At 36.6% G+C, this 19765-nt stretch overlaps 1 protein-coding gene across 1 annotated transcript in view; it reads right to left on the bottom strand.

Moving 5' to 3' along the window:
* Positions 1-19765, bottom strand: part of SMCHD1 (structural maintenance of chromosomes flexible hinge domain containing 1) — a 173213-nt gene that overhangs the window by 70592 nt on the left and 82856 nt on the right. Inside the window, exons 22-28 of the mRNA XM_066353570.1 lie at positions 18787-18859; positions 16575-16714; positions 15110-15244; positions 12867-13094; positions 3729-3877; positions 1578-1666; positions 15-133 (exon numbers count right to left, since the gene is read on the bottom strand). Coding sequence (XP_066209667.1) covers positions 15-133; positions 1578-1666; positions 3729-3877; positions 12867-13094; positions 15110-15244; positions 16575-16714; positions 18787-18859 — 933 coding nt within the window. The remainder of the gene's footprint in view (positions 1-14; positions 134-1577; positions 1667-3728; positions 3878-12866; positions 13095-15109; positions 15245-16574; positions 16715-18786; positions 18860-19765) is intronic.

Raw genomic sequence — 19765 nt, 5'->3', positions numbered from 1 at the left:
AAAAGTAGCCATACCTGAAAAGTAGTTTTCAACTGTGAGCTATCAAGTCCATTACCAGCAATTCCCAAGGCAGATAAAGAACTTGGTGAAAATGCTTGAATCTGATTTCCATACTGATCTGTAACTATTACAACTAAAAGGAAAGTTGAATTTTAAAGTGTTATCTTTTAATAAAAGATACAAATATCTATAAATATACTTATGTACTTCAATAAAGTTATGCTTAGATACTTCCTCTTTGTCCTTTTGTATTTTTGTGAAAAATTAACTTCATTCACTTCTTACAATCACAACAAAAATGTCAGGAATAGTCCTGGCCAGTTGGCTCAGTGGTAGAGCGTCGGCCTGGCGTGCAGAAGTCCCGGGTTCGATTCCCGACCAGGGCATACAGGAAAGGCGCCCATCTGCTTCTCCACCCCTCCCCCTCTCCTTCCTCTCTGTCTCTCTCTTCCCCTCCCGCAGCCAAGGCTCCATTGGAGCAGATGGCCCAGGCGCTGGGGATGGCTCCTTGGCCTCTGCCCCAGGCGCTACAGTGGCTCTGGTCGCAACAGAGCGATGCCCCGAAGGGGCAGAGCATCGCCCCCTGGTGGGCGTGCCGGGTGGATCCCGGTCGGGCGCATGCGGGAGTCTGTCTGACTGTCTCTCCCCGTTTCCGGCTTCAGAAAAATACAAAAAAAAAAAAAATGTCAAGAATATACATAAGTACATTTGTATTTATATATTTAAAATAATGCTAATGTTAACCACATTTTTATCATGAAAATTTGAAGATAATTTAGTACTATATAATATTCTAGATCAGCTATTTTTAATTAGTTTGCCACAGGAAATTTATAAAACATGCAATACCTGACTATTTTAGGGGTTCAAACCACTTTTCTCTTAAATTGTCAAATTTAAAAATGACAACAGCCAGTACAACAATAATCTTCAGATGTGAGTATCTTGTCTTGAACCATAAATATACAGGTCATATAAGAGATACGAGTTGCATCTTATTGGTCATATCACATAGTAAGATTACATTTGATTGGTTAATTCTTGGTACTAGAAATCTTTATATACAAATATAGGCACCTCATTTTTTATAAAAGTCACTTTGGAGCTTTCGAGGAAAAAGGTTAGGCAATTACTATTATTATTTTTTGTAAATTAATCAAAATTACACCTATTTTTTTTGGTCAGATAGGCTAAATAGATACATTTTCGGTGTGCCATAGAACTTTAGTAATTAGTGTATGTGTGCTATGAGATGAAAAAGGTTGAAAATTGCTGTTCTGGATATATGAAAATCAAAGGATACATGTGTATCCACTGACAGATTTACTTTACACTGTTAATATTAGCTATTATTCTAGCAAAAATCAACAGTTTTCCAATGAACTAGTTTTACAAAACTGATTTCACAGTTATGTCAGCCTAGGCAAAAAGAGTGAAATTTTTTTCTGGCAATGGATTTTAAAGCAATAATCGTATATAAAGCCAAAGCTTTCCTTTCAGATTATGTATGTCAAAACATGAGTATCAAGTATATAATATATAAATATTTTAAAGAAAAAAAATTAGAACATACTAACCTATTTCCCCTTGAAGCTCTTGGTCCATCTGTACTGTTTTTCCTCCTTTTAACTCACACTTTAGATGTTTAGGTTCATCAGGGAGGGGTCTGAAATTGGGTAACAATTTAAAAGGTTTTATACATTATAGAAAAAAAAATTACACGAATCATTGTAGAAAATATTAAAGATGTTTCTTTCCCTTTCCTTTCCTTCCTTATCTTTCTTTTCTTTCTCTCTCTCTCCCTCCCTCTTCCCCCCCCCCTTTTTCTCTCTTTATTTCTTCTGAGGAGGGGAGATAGAGAGACAGACTCCTACATGTGCCCCAACTGGGATTCACCCTGCAACACCCATTCGGGACCAATGCTTGAATCAACCCAGCTATCCTCAGTGCCTAAGGCTGGCACTAAGACCAACTAAACTATCCTCAGCACCCAGGGCCAATGCTTAAACCAACTGAGCAATAATGTGTGCCCCAATCAGGGATTGAACCCAAAACGTCCACATACTGGGCCAATGCTCTATCTACTGAGCAATCGGGCCATAACCAAAAGTAGTTTTAATATGCTAAAAATACATATAGTACTCACTTTCTAAAACTTAAATACAATAATTCCCCTCCAAATGACTCTATAGAACATCACTATTAACCCAAGAGAAAACAGAGAAAAGACAGCTTGCAAAGATAGAGAATATTTACCAAAGAAAGAAAAAAATTTTTTAAGGTGGGAGGAGGGAAAATAGTGAGGTAGACTCCTGCATGTTCTGCCACTGGGATCCACCCAACCCCTGTCTGAGGCTAAGGCTCAAATACTGGGCTATATTTAGCACTCGAGGCTGATGCACTCAGAATAACAGAGCCATCCCTCAGTGCCCAGGGCCATGCTCGAAGTAATCAAGCCACTGGCTATGGGAGGGGAAGAGGGAAATAAGAGGGAGACTGACGGTGAGAAGCAGATGGTCACTTCTCCTGTGTGCCCTGACCAGGAATTGAACCTGGGACAATCATATGCCAAGCTGACACTCTATCCACTGTGCCAGTGGCCAGGGCCCTACCCCCCAAAATTATGTAAGTGTCAAATCATAGTACTTATGCTACATCAAAAGAGAAATTATAACTAAGAAAGAAAAGATGGGTAAGAATAACACATTAAGAGATTTTAATGGTTGGAGAGTAGTACATCTGAAAATTTTATCTCAATCATTGAGCTATTTTAAGTGTTGGAAATAGTATGGAAACGTGTGGAGGAATTAAACTGAAGGAGGTTACTGTAAAAGAGGTGGCCAAGGAAATGACAGGCTAGGGTAAAATATAAGTTGTTTAATATATTTACCTGTTTTCCCCTGTTCTATCAGTTCTATATATTGGGTCTAGTTGGACTCAGCTTTGAAAATCATCACTCTGAATTGTTCCTTCTGACCAATAAATACATTGACTGTTTACACTGTATATTTTGTATTCTACATGTCTGTCATTTTACAAGTGTTCTCACTGTTGTTTGCAGTAGAAGGACTTTCCTTTAATTAAAGTTCTGACTCTTAAAGATACTAGAGGGCCAGTAAGCAGAGAGTTAATAGTGATATTAAGAACTAATCACGGCCCTGGCCGGTTGGCTCAGCGGTAGAGCATCGGCCTGGCGTGCGGGGGACCTGGGTTCAATTCCCGGCCAGGGTACATAGAAGAAGCGCCCATTTGCTTCTCCACCCCACCCCCTCCTTCCTCTCTGTCTCTCTCTTCCCCTCCCGCAGCCAAGGCTCCATTGGAGCAAAGATGGCCCGGGCGCTGGGGATGGCTCCTTGGCCTCTGCCCCAGGCGCTAGAGTGGCTCTCGTTGCGGCAGAGCGGTGCCCCGGAGGGGCAGAGCATTGCCCCCTGGTGGGCAGAGCATCGCCCCTGGTGGGCGTGCCGGGTGGATCCCAGTTGGGCGCATGCGGGAGTCTGTCTGACTGTCTCTCCCTGTTTCTAGCTTCAGAAAAAAAAAAAAAAAAAAAAAAAAAAGAACTAATCACTATCTCCAATGAAGTTTTATTCCAAAGCCAACCTACCATGTTTCACAGAAATTTTGACATTTTCTACATTAAATCAACTTTAACATGTATTCTTTTAAGAAAACTATTTTTGTTGCCATATGCTAAATTTTGAAATATCTCCACATATAATATGCCCACAAACCTTACTGTAAATGCACTTTCCAAAGACACATGATCATCTTGAAATGAAACCTGGCAATAGCGCATATCTTTTACAGATGTTGGTACTTGTACATCAGGAAGCAGACCCTGTAGCAAGTGTTCTTTGTTAATCTCAGGAGTCCAATTAACCTAAGAGAAAAATTACATACTTAAGAATAAGGTAAAGCTTAGTCTAATACCCTCCTATACTGCCACTTATTGAATGAAGACTCTTAAAGTTAAATTATAACCCATTCTTTCTCCCTCTGAGGAAAAAGAAAGTCCCCTTATGACCAGAATGATGGTGGGTCACGTATTACTATAATAAAAATGTACTAGTATCTTGTCTTTGCTGTTAATGCTGCCATATTTTTCAATGCAATAAAATAAAAATTCTTAAGTCATTTTTTTAGTTTTACCACAAGATTATCACTGGGATCATTACAGTTCAAAAATGATACATAGATCAAATCACATGAAAGGTAATTTTCAATTTTTTAAAAAGAATCTAATATAGGCTTTGAAAGAGATTTGGGTGGACCCTTATTTAGCAAGATGAGAAAACAGAAATTATGTCCACTGATATCATTACCATTCTAAACGTTTACCTTTTGGCCTTAATCCATTCTTGAGTGCTTTTAGTTCTATTTTAATTTTATATCTCTTGCATTCCATATTTTAATGTTATTGGATCCATATTTTAAAGTTGGTTACCCCACTCTATCCTATTTTGAAACTTGGAAGTCTTTTCTACTTAAATTTCTTTTTATTGAATTTATTAGGGTGACACATTTAATATAATTCTATAGGTTTCAGGTGCCCAATTCTACAACATGTCTCTGTATATCATATTGTGTTCATACTCAGCTTTTAGCCTTTGACAGTTGTGATTCTTAAACTATTGATATTCTAATATCTTCATTCCAGTTTATGCTGTTCTGATTTTTTTTTTAATTTTATTTATTCATTTTTAGAGAGGAGAGAGAGAGGGGGAGAGAGAGAGAGAGATAAAGAGAGAGAGAGAGAGGAGAGAGACAGAGAGAGAGAAGGGGGGAGGAGCTGGAAGCATCAACTCCCATATGTGCCTTGACCAGGCAAGCCCAGGGTTTTGAACCGGTGACCTCAGCATTTCCAGATCGATGCTTTATCTACTGCGCCACCACAGGTCAGGCGCTGTTCTGATTTTTTTTTTTAAGTGAGAGGAGGGAGATAGCGAGACAGACTTCTACATGCACCCCGACAGGGATCCATCCGGCAACCCCTGCCTGTCTGGGGCCGATGCTCAAATCAACCGAGCTATCCTCAGCGACTAGAGCCAACAATCAAACAAATTGAGCCACTGGTTGTGAGAGGGGGAAAAGAGAGAAAAGGGCAGAGAGGGAGGAGAAGCAGTTAGTTGCGTCTCATTTGTGCCCTGACCATGGATCAAACCTGGGATGTCTGCACACCAGGCCAATGATCTCTGCACTGAGATAACCGGCCAGGGTCCTTTTTTATCTTTTTAAATAATCTTTTGTTTTATTTATTTATTTATTTATTTTTAGTGAGAAAGACAAAGAGAGGGACAGATAGTGATAGAGAGGAAGGGAGAGAGATGAGAAGCATCAATTCTTTGTTGCAGCACCTTAGTTGTTGATTGCTTTATCATTTATGCCTTGACTGGGGGGCTACAACCAAGCCAGTGACTCCATGCTCAAGCAGCAACCTTTGGGCTCAAGCTAGCAACCATTGGTCATATCTATGATCTCATGCTCAAGTTGCAACCTCGCAGTTTCAAACCTGGGTCCTCTGCATCTTAGGCTGACACTCTAGCTACTGCGCCATCGCCTGGTCAGGCTCTCATTTATTCTTTATTGTAATTTTTTTCTTCTTAAAATAATGGAAGGAACAAGCAGGAGTTACACAAAAGGCTGTACTATCTCTTCAAATAATTCCTAGTTCAGTTTGGGCTGACTCTGAAGAATTCCCTAAACACTACAAAAACCACCTTAAAGACTATACATTTAATAAAATAATAGTATTTAATATCTTTTATTATCAATAAAGAAGTGCATGTTTTAAAATCTTTGAAACCTAAGAAATATGTAAGTAGTAGATCTGAGGCAAAATGTTTCAAATATGGGCCACAAGCTCCAAGAATGGCAAAAAGAAAGTTATATACAGAAAGAACCTCTCTAGTCAATGTATCTCCTTAACCTCAATAAGAAATAGAACGTGGTCCTGGCTGGTTGGCTTAGTCAGCCTGGCATATGGATGACCCAGGACTGGTTTCCAGTCAGGGCATAATAGAGAAATGACCATCTGCTTCTCTGTTCCTCCCTCTTCTCCCACAGCCAATGGCTCGAATGGTTTGAACACTGGCCCCAGGCTCTTAGGATAGCTTGATCGGTCCAAGTGTCAGCATTAGGTGCTCAGCTGATTCAAAAATTGGCCCCAAACAAGGGTTGCCGGGTGGATCCAGGTTGGGTTGCAAGATGGAGTCTGTCTATCTCCCCTCCTCTCAAAGATAAAAAGAAATAGAGAAATAGAACATGGAACCAGTTTAGAAGTCAGGTTCCTGGTACCACTGTTAAACTACTCACTTTCAATCTGCTGATACAGATAAAAATGACTTGTGCTTCTCTCTCTTTCAGGATTATTTCTCTCTCAATCCTCCCTTTCTTCATTAGTGAGGGAAAACATAAAACTGGCTGGAGCAAGGGTTATTCCAAATAAGATTTTAGAATAGGTCAGTTAAACCCCTGGTTAAATAATTCTTTTAAAATATCAGATCCTATATTTGGAAACTCAAGATAACTATGAAATATGACAGTATAAAAAAGTAAGTTTTGTATCCTGCCCCACAACAACTGTCCCAAATATTTAGTTAATTGGAATCCCTAACATAGGGGTCCACAAATATTGGCTTTCCAGAGATGAGGGGATGTTTATCTCCACTGCCTTAAAGAAGCCTGAAGTTTTGAAAATTAATTTCTCACACAAGACTTTAAGTATTTCTGCCTATGAATATCAAAGGGAAAAGTACAGTTTATTCTGCTATAATGCTTAGTTTGAAAATGCAAATTTGTTCTAACACAATTAAAATAACAGGAAAAAATTTGAGTATAAAACAAATTTTACTTTAGAATAGTTGAATACAGAAAACTGTACCCAGGTGAACCACCCCATGTAGGAATGTACACGACAACACACCTCAAACACCTACCAACCACCTCAGATAATCATGTGTACTGAGCCACATGTCCACATATAGTGGAGTTTCTACCACTGCATAGTAGATCACAAGTTGCAAACCTTCCTGAACCCACTTTCACAAGTAAACTGACATATATTTATAAGGCTCAAGGAATTCTTAATCATTTAATATGTGTTACTGTTTTTGGTACTATTCTATTAGTTTCCTATGTTATTTTTTCAATAGGTGACTGATGAGGTTTGAGTATTATGCTTCTAATTTCCATTTTACGCATAAACCCTTTGATTTTTACTGCACCATTTTACATAGACAATGATTTTTAGAAATTTAAGTATTTCATCATAGCAGAATTGATTATACTTTTAAAGAATTAAGCATAAAAGAAGGATACTACATAATGATAAAGGGAGCAATCCAACAAGAGGATATAAATAACCCTTATAAACATGCATATACCCAATGTGGGAGCACCTAAATATGAAAAGCAAATCTCGATGGACATAAAAAAAAGAAACTGATAGTAATACAGCTATAGTAGAGGATTTTAATACCCTACTGACATCAATAGATAGATCTTCCAGAAAGAGAAAAAAAGCAACAAAGAAAGAGCAGTCTTAAATGACACATTAGGATCAGCTGGATTTACTTTATACCTTCAGAGTATTTCACCTCAAAGCAGCAGAATATATATTCTTTTCAAGTAGACATGGTTCATTTTCTACAAACTACATGTTAAGATACAAAACAAGTCTACATAAATATAAGAAGATTGAAATCATATCAAGGATCTTCTCTGACCATAATGGCGTGAAACCAGAAATCAATCACAAGAAAAAACCCAAAAAGCACATAAAGATATGAAGTCTAAATAACATGTTACTAAACAATAAATGGGTTAATAATGAGATCAAGGAAAAAATCAAAATATACCTTGAAACAAATGAAAACGAGAACACAATGACCCAAAACCTATTGAACACTGCAAAAACAGTCCTAAGAGGGAAATTCATAGCATTACAGGTCTACCTCAAGAAACAAGAAAAATATCAAATGAACAACCTAACTTTACACTTAAAGGAACCTGAAAAACAACAGAGCCGAGCCCAAAGTGAGTAGAAGGAAGGAAATAATAAAGAGCACAACAAAAATAAATGATAGAAACTAAAAAAAAAAAAAAAAAATTCAAAAGATCAATGAAACCAAGAGTTGGTTCTTTGAAAAGATAAACAAGATCAACAAAACTTGAATCAGACTCATCAAAAAAAAAGAGGACCCAAATAAATCAAAACAAATGAAAAGAGAATAATAGACACCAAAGAAATACAAATAATTGTAAGAAAATGTTACAACTATATGACAATAAATCTGGATGAAATAGATAAAACTCCTAGAAATATACATTCTTCCAAACTCGAATCAGGAAGAATCAGAGAATCTCAATAGACATACAGGGGTCCTTAGGTCAGGACAGACTTGACATACAAAGTTTCAAGTTTAAAACGCTCAATCCCATGGAGAGGAGTGGTCTGTTGAGGATCTCATTCAGCTGGAGAAACAACTGATTGAAGAGAAGAGATAGAAACCCCAGAACCCAAGAGATTTACTACTAAGGGTTTGGCAGAAGGTTTTTCTATGGTAGAGGATGGGTTGGAAAAATTTCAGGTTGAGGACCTCAGCGATGACTGATTCAGTAAGGTATTCAAAGCTGTTGGATGCCTTGCAATGCTACAGGCAGATTTTGGAAGAGAAGAAGTCACTAACCTTCCAGACTAGCCTGAAACAATTCTTTAAGAACATCAAGAGGCCTGCAAAAGATCCTATACCTTCTACCTCAGGTGCTCTCGAGATGAAAACATCTATGGTAGAGGGAGAATCATCCAGCGTCTCCTGCGTGTTCCTTAGGCAACCCTGATTCACCCGATCCAGTATCTCCAGCACCTTGTGCAGGTTCTCCTGTCTCTCCAGCTTCCTCCTTCCTATAGGACACTCTCTCCCACCTTGCAATGCCCCTCCCATTGTGCAAGCCAATGACAAGAATAAAGGTAAGGAATTTTTTTAAACTAAGTTTTGGTCATTTTTTTCTGTTACTACAGTACAGTATATTTATGTCCTTTTCCTTTTCCTGTGGCTTAGATGTGTTTTTATGTTCTAGATTATGATTTTACAACTATCTTAGGATAGGTAAGTGACTTAGGTTGGATGAGTTTCGACTTACACCAAAAATTGTGTTACGGCTCTGTCATAGGAACGAAACTGTGTTGTAACCCAAGGACCCCCTCCCCCGTATTATACCAGTGAAACTGAAGTGCTAATCAAAAGACTCTCAACAAACAAAAGTTGTGGAAAGGATGGTGAATTTTACCAAACATTTAAAGAAAAATTAACTACTATTCTCAAACTATTCCAAAAAAATTCAAGAGGACAGAAGACTCACCAGCTCATTTTACAAGGCCAGCATTATCCTAGTTCCAAATCCGGATAAAGATACTACAAAGAAATAGCCTGACCTGTGGTGGTGCAGTGGATAAAGCATCAACCTGGAATGCTGAGGTCACTGGTTTGAAACCCCAGTCTTGCCTGGTCAAGGCATATACAGGAAGCAACTACTATAAGTTGATGCTTCCCATTCCTTTCCCTTTTCTTTCTATCCTCTCTCTTAAAAAGACAAAAAAGATACTATGAAGACAGGAAATTATAGGCCAATATCCCTGATGAACATAGCTGCTAAAATCCTCAACAAATATTAGCAAGCCAGATCCAGCAATACATTAAGGAGGTCATACACCACTATCAAGTGGGATTTATTCTGGGGATACAAGGTTGGTACAATACTCACAAATCAATAAATGTGATATACCACACAAATAAAATGAAGGCTAAAAAAAAAAATCACATGATCATATCAATAGATGCAGAAAAAGCATTTGATAAAATTCAGCACCCATTTATGTTAAAAATTCTCAGCAAACTGGGAACAGAGAGAATATACCTCAACACAATAATGGTCATATACGACAAACCCACAGCCAATATACTCAATGGGCAAAAACTATAAGCATTTCCCTTAAGATAAGAAAAAACATAGGGATGTCTCCTATCACCACTCTTATTCAATGTAGTACTAGAAGGCCTAGCTACAGCAATCAGACAAGAAAAAATAAAAGGCATCCAAATTAAAAAGGAAGAAGTAAAACTATCATTATTTGCAGATGGCATGATACTGTGTATAGAGAACACTAAAGATTCCACCAAAAACTTACTAGATCTAATAAATGAATTCAGTAAAGTAGCAAGACACAGAATATCCAGAAATCAGTAGTATTTTTTTGTACCAATGATCCATCGGAAAGGGAAACCAAAAAAATAGTACCATTCACAATTAAGTCAAAAAGAATAAAATACCTAGGAATAAATTTAACCAAGGATGTAAAAGACCTGCACTCAGAAAATTATAAGACACTGATGAAAGAAATTGAAAAATATACAAATAAGTGTAAGCATATATCATGTTATGGATAGGAAGAACTAATATCATTAAAATTTCCATATTATTCAAAGCAATCTATAGATTCAATGCAATTCCTATCAAGATAACAATGGTGCATTACACAGAACTAGAATAAATATTCCAAAAAAAAATTTTTTGAGAGAGGAAGGGGTGAGGGAGAGGGAGAGGGGAAGGGGGGGAGACAGAAAGAGAGAGAGAGAGAGAGAGAGAGAGAGAAGCATTAACTCATTTTTCCAATTAGTTGTGCCATTGACCGTTTCTCATTTGTACCCTGACTGGAGCTTGAACTGGCGACCTCAGTGTTGAGCCAGCAACCCTAGGATCGAACCAGCAACCTCAATGCTCTTGGGCTGTTGCTCTATCCACTGCTCCACTGGCCAGGACCCAAAAATTTATATGGAACCACAAAAGACCCCAAATAGCTACAGCAATTTTGAGAAAGAACAAAGTTGGAGGAATCATGCCACCTGATATCAAACTGTACTACAAGGTCATAATGACCAAAACAGCATGGTTTTGGCATAAAAGTAGACATATACATCAATGAAACAGAATAGAGAGCCCAGAAATAAACCCACACCTATATGATCAATTAACATTTGACAAAGGAGGCAAGAGTATACAATGGAGGAAGACAATCTCTTCAATAAATGGTGTAAAAATCGGATAGGTACATACAAAAAAAAAGAAAGAAACTAGAAGACCTTCTTACACCATACACAAGAATAATCTCAAAATGGATTAAAGACTTCAACAAGTGCTGATTATGGCGTGAAGAAAATGGAACCCTAGTGCAGTGTTGGTGGGAATGCAGATTGGTACAGTCACTGTGGAAAGCAGTATGAAGTTATCTCAAAAAATTAAAAATTAGCCTGACCAGGCGGTGGCACAGTGGATAGAGCTTAGGACTGGGATGCCGAGGACCCAAGTTCGAGACCCCGAGGTCGCCAGCTTGAGCACAGGCTCATCTGGTTTGAGCAAAAGCTCACCAGCTTGGACCCAAGGTCACTGGCTTGAGCAAGGGGTTACTCAGTCTACTGAAGGCCCACAGTCAAGGCACATATGAGAAAGCAATCAATGAACAACTAAAGTGTCACAAGAAAAACTGATGATTGATGCTTCTCATCTCCCTCCATTCCTGTCTGTCTGTCCCTATCTATCCCTCTCTCTGACTCTCTCTCTCTGTAAAAAAAAAAAAAAATTAAAAATTAAACTGCTTTTTGACCCAGCAATCCTAATTCTGGAATTTATCCTAAGAATCCCAAAACACTAATTCAAAATAATATATGCACCCTTATGTTTGATGCAATGTTATTTACAATAACCTAGATCTGGAAACAGCCCAAGTGCCCAATAGTAGATGAGTGGATAAAATAAACACTAGGGTATATTTACACAATGGAATATTACTCAGCCATAAGAAAGAAGGAAATCTTACCTTCTGAAACAACGTGAAAGAACCTGGAAAGCATTATGTTAAGTGAAATAAGCCGGTCAGAGAAAGACAAGTACCACATGATTTCACTGATAGATAGAATCTAATGAACAGAATGAACAAGCAAAATAGAAATAGACTTTTACATAGAGAGCAGGCTGACAGCTGTTGGGGGGTGGGGAGGTCGGATGAGAAAGATGTAGGGATAGAGCAATAAAGGACAAAAAATAATGGAAAACTCATGGACACAAACAATAATGTTGACTGCGGGGTCAGCAGGTGGAAGAGGATATAAGGGGGATAAATGGTAATGGATGAAGACTTGACTTGGCGGGGAGTGAACACACACAATATGGTGTAGATGTGTTGTAGAATTGGGCACCTGAAACCTGCATGATTATGTTACCAGTGTCACCCCAATCAAATTCAATTAAAAAATAAACAGAAAAAAAACTAAGCATAGATTTTCCACTGCTCCTTCAATCAACCATTAAGAAGAATGCTAGAGCTATCTACTTTACTTAATACTATAACCATTTTGATTTGGTTCTCTGTTAAATTAGATGGTTAAGTTTTAATATATACTGTAGATTCACCCTATCTAGGTACCAACAATACATTCAAATGACAGCAGGTTGTTGAGACCCACCTAAAGCTACTAAGAACCTTTAGTGCCTGCTGAATAGCCATAGACTGCTTTGCTAAGGTGGTAATCTTGATAGTGGATACAGAAATACAGCTGGTCAGGTAGTGACAACTAAACAAAATGCCAGAGACTAGAATTTAAGTGTCAAAATTATTTGCTACACATGAATTATACATGTTTCAATCTAGTACACAGAAAAAAAATTCTAATTTAGCCCGAAAATTTAAATAATAGTATTATTTCTCTGTGATAATATTCTTCTTAGAGGCTCCCTACAAAATTTCTTCTTCAGAGTCTTCCAAGCATAAACTAAACAACATTTTAAAAAATAACCAATCTGTTTGAGATACTTACTTTAATTTTCTCTGCTAATGCTGATGTTACATGGATTTCTCTTTCTCCTTCATCATACATTTGAAAAATAAGATTATGCATAACATCGCCTGCTATCCAATTAACCTCATCCTGATGTTTGATCTGGATTGCCTTTTGTCCTTCCACACTGAATATCTGTAATCTTGCAACATGGCTACTGGGAAGCAACTTAATAGTTTTCTCCACAGGTGCCACATCTTTACAACTCTAGGAAGAGGAAAACAAATACAGAGTGACATTGTACTTTCTGAAAACAGTTTTTGGCTTTAATGGTGAATGTTTTATTACACTGCTTAAAAATTTATTCCAATGTTATGGAAGATAATCTCACATATTGTTAACATTCACAAGTTTTGTAATTGAGAGTATACTGTACTTTAAATAATTTCATATTTTATACCATTAAGCTATAAATAAAGATAATGGCCACCCAACAACCACCCAGCTGCGGCCAACACTCGAACCAATTGAGCCACTGGCTGCAGGAGGTGAAGAAGAAAGAGGGGAAGAGAAGCAGATGGTCGCTTCTCTTGTATGCCCAGATGGGAAATCACACCCGGGAGGTTCATACACCTGGCTGACACTCGATTCACTAAGCCAACTGGCCAGGGTTGAAAAACGAATTTTTCTTTTTTAAGTGAAAGGAGGGGAGATAGTGAGATAGACTCCTATGTGCACCCTGACTAGGATCCACCCAACAATCCCCATCTGAGTCAGATGCTCTAATCAATCGAGCTGTTTTTAGTGCCTGAGACTGAGGAGCTCAGACCAACTAAGCCATCCTAAGCACCCGGGGCCAACACTTGAACCAATGGAGCCACTGGCTGTGGAAGGGGAAGAAGGAGAGAAAGGGGAGAAAAGCAGATGGTCGTTTCTCCTGTGTGCCCTGACTGGGAATCAAGCCCGGGACGTCCATAACCCAGGCTGACACTCTATCCACTGAGAAAACCAGCCAGGGCCATGGCCACTTTCTTAAAACCAAAAACTAGCATGTTTGGACTTAAAAGAATTCCATTCCACTAATTTGTAAATTTACTTAAAAGTGCTGCATGAATTTGGGGGCTAACGTTCATTAATAAAAATAAAGATGTAAGAAATTAAAACCTTTCCACAAAATCAGGGACAAATAACTGCCGTAAAGTTTATTTTATTTAATGATATTAGGTTATACTAGTGCTTTTTCAATTCACTATATTTTGGGGCAAGGTGGACAAGTTTGCTTATAACTAAATAAGGACTCTACACATCCAGAAGACTGAGTTGGCATATTTATAATTTATTATGGGCACATCAGTGTTCCACAGGTCAGTAAAGATGAGCTGGATTAAGCTGTATAAATTGATTTTAGGTCCAGACTTCTCCCTAAATCCAAATCATTTCTCCCTGAATCTTCTGATCGTTTGCACAGTAGTACATTCAAAATATGTTTGCCATATTATTGAAAAGAGAAAATGCATAACATATTTGAAGGTTATCAAATACAACTAGCTTGAAAAAATAATTAGAATATAAGTCAGTCATCTCATTTTAATTAAAAAAATAAATAAAAGCTCTCTTTATCCCTTTATGTTATCTGATATTAGTAGGAAAACATCAATCAACTGGACTTAGGTTATTCATCATCTACCGTATCAATTATAAAAACATCCATTTAAGTAATTTACTTGTTATCTCATTCAGCAACCTTAAGGGATCAACTGCTTATATCAGGCTGGCTTCATCTTCAGTCATGATGTACACCCAACAAAAAGTATCCTACTGGCACATTAATATAGAAATCACTTTACATGAAAATACTAATTAACAACCATTGTTTGCTTTTTTAAAATTATATATAAAATTAAGTGCTTATAGTCCTTCAGTAGTAGTTTACTACTACAGTGGAAATATTTACTAAATTTTCTAAAAAAAACAAGTATAAATTATAAAAAATAAAATTGACACATAAATGTCACATTTTTATATAAAAAATTAACTTTAGAAATGTGTAAATCAATAATGCTACAATAGTGTAAAAGATTTGGTCAAGAAAATTACTAATATTTGATATAAAGTGTTAAATTATTCACTATACCACTGCATGCTGCCTTTTTTTCCCCCTTTGGCTAAAAGAACTGCCAATATCTCATTTTTAAGTCAAACAACTTTAGAAAATTTATTGTAAAGCTCTTAAAGAATATTTGCATGAAGACTCAATATAATACCAATGAATAACAACTTACAGGTATTTCAATTTTCGCTTTAAGCATCTGGTCTTTTTTAATGTTCTGAACTTGAATTGCAGATCCTGATAAAATACTCGTTCCAGTACTACTGCAATCCACAGTGTAGAGTGGAAGGTTAGGAGCACCTAAAAACTATTAGAAACAAAGAATAATTTAAGACCTCAATAACTCTGATTATTAAACAATTATTTAAATTTTCAAGTACTTCACTACAGCTATTTCTGACTATAAATTAGAAAATTCTAAGAAGAATTCACTAATATTCCAGGAAATTTCTGAATAAAAATGTCAACTTTCTACACTCTTAAGTAAATTTTATCTGTTTTGGAAGATATCTGACTTCCTCAACCGTTATTCCTCTTTTCTTTTTACTTTACAAACTATTTGGGTTTTCCTTTCCTTTCCTTTTTGTGGTCTTTTAGTCATCTTCATTTATCCATCCATCCTCAATCCTGAAGGATATTTCCATTATTCTATTCATAAATTAAACATTTCACCTGAAATGAGGTAAATGAACCAGAGAAGGAGAGGGAAGAAATATATTTTCTAAGTGAAAGGAGGGGAGATAGACTCCCTCATACGTCCCAATGAAGATCCACCTAGCAATCCCATCTGGGGCCAAAGCTCTGCTCATTTTGGGGCCACTAGCAACTGAGCTATTTTTAGCACCTGCGGTGGAGGCTTGATGGAGTTACGCTCAGTGACTCCAATTGGCCCAGGACCAATGTGCTCGAACCAATCGAACCATGGCCGCAGGAAGGGAAATGAGAGCAAGAGAGAAGGGGAGGGAAGGGAGAAGCAGATGGTTGCCTCTCGTGTATGCTCTGACCAGGAATCAAACCCAGAACTTCCACACGCCAGGTAGATGATCCAAACAGTCAGAGCCAGGGGAGAACTCTTTTAAGTCATAAATCTTTTTTTTTTTTTTTTTAAGAGAGAAAGATAGAGCAAGCAAGGGAAAGAAATGAAAAGCAACAACTCATAGTTGTGTCATTTTTAGTTGTTCACAAATTACTTTTCATACCTGCCTTGACTGGGGGGGCTCAAGCTGAGCCAGTGACCCCTTGCTAAAGCCAGCAACCTTGAGCTCAAACCAGTGAACTCTTCTCAGCTCACATCAGTTCCTGTGTTAAAGCCAGCAACCCTGTGCTCAGGCTGGCAATCTTGGGGCTTCAAACCTGGAACTTCAGTGTTCCAGGCTGATACTCAATCCACTGAGCCACCACTAGACAGGCTCATAAATTTCTTTATGAAACTTGGCATAGCTGGCATCTTTATTGCCTTAGGAATCCTGAAAACTATTGGCAGTGAGACAGCCCACAAATTTCTCCATGGAATAATCATTAAAGGCCTAGATACTACACAAGGCTTACGATAAAGCAGTTAAAATATGTATTCATTCCCATTACTATTATGGGAATCAAAGTAAAATCTACATATTCTTTATCTTACAATAGCTTACCTTACACTGAACAATCAATTTTGGTTGTGCTGTTATATTGCCTGATTCATCCAAAACTTCTACCTGAAATGGGAAAGCTGTTCCATTTTCTATAACTAAAATTTCTGAATCAGGTTTCACTTTCAATCGATGAGGGAGACCTACATAAAAATTATATAATGAAATACAGATTCAAGTTTCTAAGACTGAAATATTGAAATATCAAAACAAATAATTTTTAACATTTCAGGTATTAATATTTGAAAAATAATGTTGAGACAGAAAGTGCTAAGCAATATCCATGTTTTAACATTTCTATCTTCTGAATTCTGGAGTCTACTACGACCAGAATTGTCTCATTTATATTAAAATGTTTGATGTCTAGGCTTAGTTTTAAGCTATGACAGTGATAACTCATGCTAGAAGTCACCTATACATGAAAATTCTTTAAAAAGATCCTGGGGGAAAAAGTATTTAAGAAAACTAAAAGTTTATTAAACTTCTTTTTTATTTAATTTTATTCAATGACTGATTTCTCAGGCATATGTAACTACACGCCTGTTTTAGATGATAATGTTCAAAGGATTCGTGCATGTAACGAAATAGCCAGATAATTTGTAGACTACCCACTACTTTGCTTGTCATAAGCAAATTACAACGCAAGCTTCCTCTAAGATTGATAAAAAGAGGGTTACACTTTTGTAGCTAAGATGACTTGATGAGTTCTATAAACATTGGTACTTTAAAATTCAATTTATGCTAAATACTGGTAAATACAAGTTTACGAAGAACAGTTACTAGAAACACCTATTTTATTTCATTGTATTATTTAATATTTATTTTTTACTATATGCCACGCAACATATTAAGTTTTAATTAAGTACTATTTTCATATAATCCTCACAGTGATCTTAATAAAGAAGGTAACATTATTATCCCCATTTCATAGATAAGGAAACTGAAATCCAGAGAGATTAAGTATTTTACCCAGTTCAAATGGCTAGTGAGTAGGAGACTCAGCTTTAAGGTCTGGTTTGTAACTTGAAACCTGTTGACCACTATCACTATACTGTGCTACTTCCTTCCTTACCACTTTCACTCTTGAATTCCAAAAAAATGTGAGAACTATCTGATTATTTAGAATTTTACTACTCCAACCCATACTTTCAGTTAACTTCTAAAATAAAAGCATTATAAGTGTTTATTAATATGCAATGCTTTTAAAAAAATTATACTTGTACTAATGTAGCAATTTTTATATTTCTAACAATTCATGCTTAAGGAAAATCTCTCGAAATTTTGTAAAAAAAATCAAATAGCTACTAACTTCTTTTTCACTTAAAACCAGTACAAAAAAAAAAAAAACAGTACGAAAGGTCATATATGGATAAAGATATAATAATCATGTTATTGTTAATACCAGAGCTAAAACTTACATCCCAAGCACCATTCTAGGCATTTTACAAGCATGCAGTTCTCACTTTGAACACTACTGTGTTAATGAGAACTCATGCACACTGGAACTGTGTCCTCCATTCAGTTACCACAGAACTATGCAAAGTGAGGGTTGCCTATATTATTTTATTTAATCTTCACAGCTCTAAAAATAAATATTCTCATTTTACACATGAAGACACATAAAACAAGTTTACCTAGCTAATAAGTGATTCAAACCCAAAAGGGCTGAGTCTAGAATGTACTCTTTAAATCTCTAAAATAGCCTCTCAAATTAGCCAGAATTTTCTGCCATGTGTAACTTTAATGCAGCGGTTCTCAACCTGTAGGTCGCAACCCCGCCGAGGTTGCGACCTACAGATTGAGAACCACTGCTTTAATGTAACTTAATTGTCAAATTAATATGTCATTATTAAATTAACAACATAAATATGAGAAACTTTTCTAAAAATATGAAATACAGTTAGAAAAGGCAAGGGTCTAATTCAGTTCTAATATAAGCCTAATATGTGCAGCCCTAAAAATAGTTCCCAAATACATTTTCAATATTCAAATTTTTCTCCAAAGGTTATTTTTAGAATTTCACTAAATATTTTTTCTACATTTTCTTGTTTCTTAACTGGTCATTTCTGTTAGTGCTATGTTTGACATTAATATGTATTCTCAAGACATATCATAATCAAACCAAAAGATAATTTACCTTTATAAGTATCATTATACATTAAAAGAATATTATTTAAAAGGTAAATATCAGAAATATTTCTTAAAATAAGATTACCTGGTAGTAACCTAATTTTCAAAATCTGTGAGTCTTCTTTTAAATCCGGAAGAGTAACCTTCAGATTAAAATTCTGTTGAAAAAAAATTTAATAAATCCAAGTCTTAAATATTTAAAGTATTTTATCACTTCAATTCTGATTTATTTTTGCTTTTTATTTTCACCATTATAGATATATACTTAGCAATTTTATATTGACTAAAATTATACAGATGTATATAAGAGATGCAGGTAAAAAAAATGATATATTGCTTCTTTACAGACAATAGTCTTTTCAGATTTATAAGACATAATCTCTAAATAATGACCAAAATAAAAATGGATATAAAGAATGTAGGGAAAAAGTCAATTGGATAAAATCAAGAATCCAGAAATGTCCAAATGAAACATAGCATTCTGGAATAGATCCTGGAATAAAAAAAATACTAGTGAAAAATCTGGGGAAATATAACTATAGTCCATATTTTTACAGTACTGTGTCAATGTTCATTTCTTTTTCTTTTTTCTATTTTTCTGAAGTGAGAAGCGAGGAGGCAGAGAGACAGATTCCTGCATACATCCGATGAGGATCCACCTGGCAAGCCCACTAGGGAGCAATGTTCTGCCCATCTGGGGCATTGCTCCATTGCAATCAGAGCCATTCTAGCACCTGAGGCAGAGGCCATGGAGCCATCCTCAGCACCAGGGCCAACTTGCTCCCATGGAGCCTTGGCTGCAGGAGGGAAAGAGAGAGATAGAGAGAAAGAAGAGGGGGAAGGGTGGAGAAGCAGATGGGTGTTTCTTCTGTGTGCCCTGGCTGGGAATCAAACCTGGGACTTCCACACGCCTGCCCGATGCTCTACCACTGAGCCAACCAGCCAAGGCCAATGTTTATTTCTTAGTGTGGATAAATATAGAATGGTTACATAAGATTGTAATAGAGGGAGATGGGTGAAGAGTATATGTAAACTCTATATACTACCTTTTAACTATTCTGTAT

The sequence above is a fragment of the Saccopteryx leptura genome, chromosome 11 (assembly GCF_036850995.1).
Source record: "Saccopteryx leptura isolate mSacLep1 chromosome 11, mSacLep1_pri_phased_curated, whole genome shotgun sequence".
In the NCBI taxonomy this organism is placed as follows: domain Eukaryota; kingdom Metazoa; phylum Chordata; class Mammalia; order Chiroptera; family Emballonuridae; genus Saccopteryx; species Saccopteryx leptura.
The sequence above is the reverse complement of the archived record's forward strand: the minus strand, read 5'-3'. Positions and strand labels throughout refer to the sequence as shown.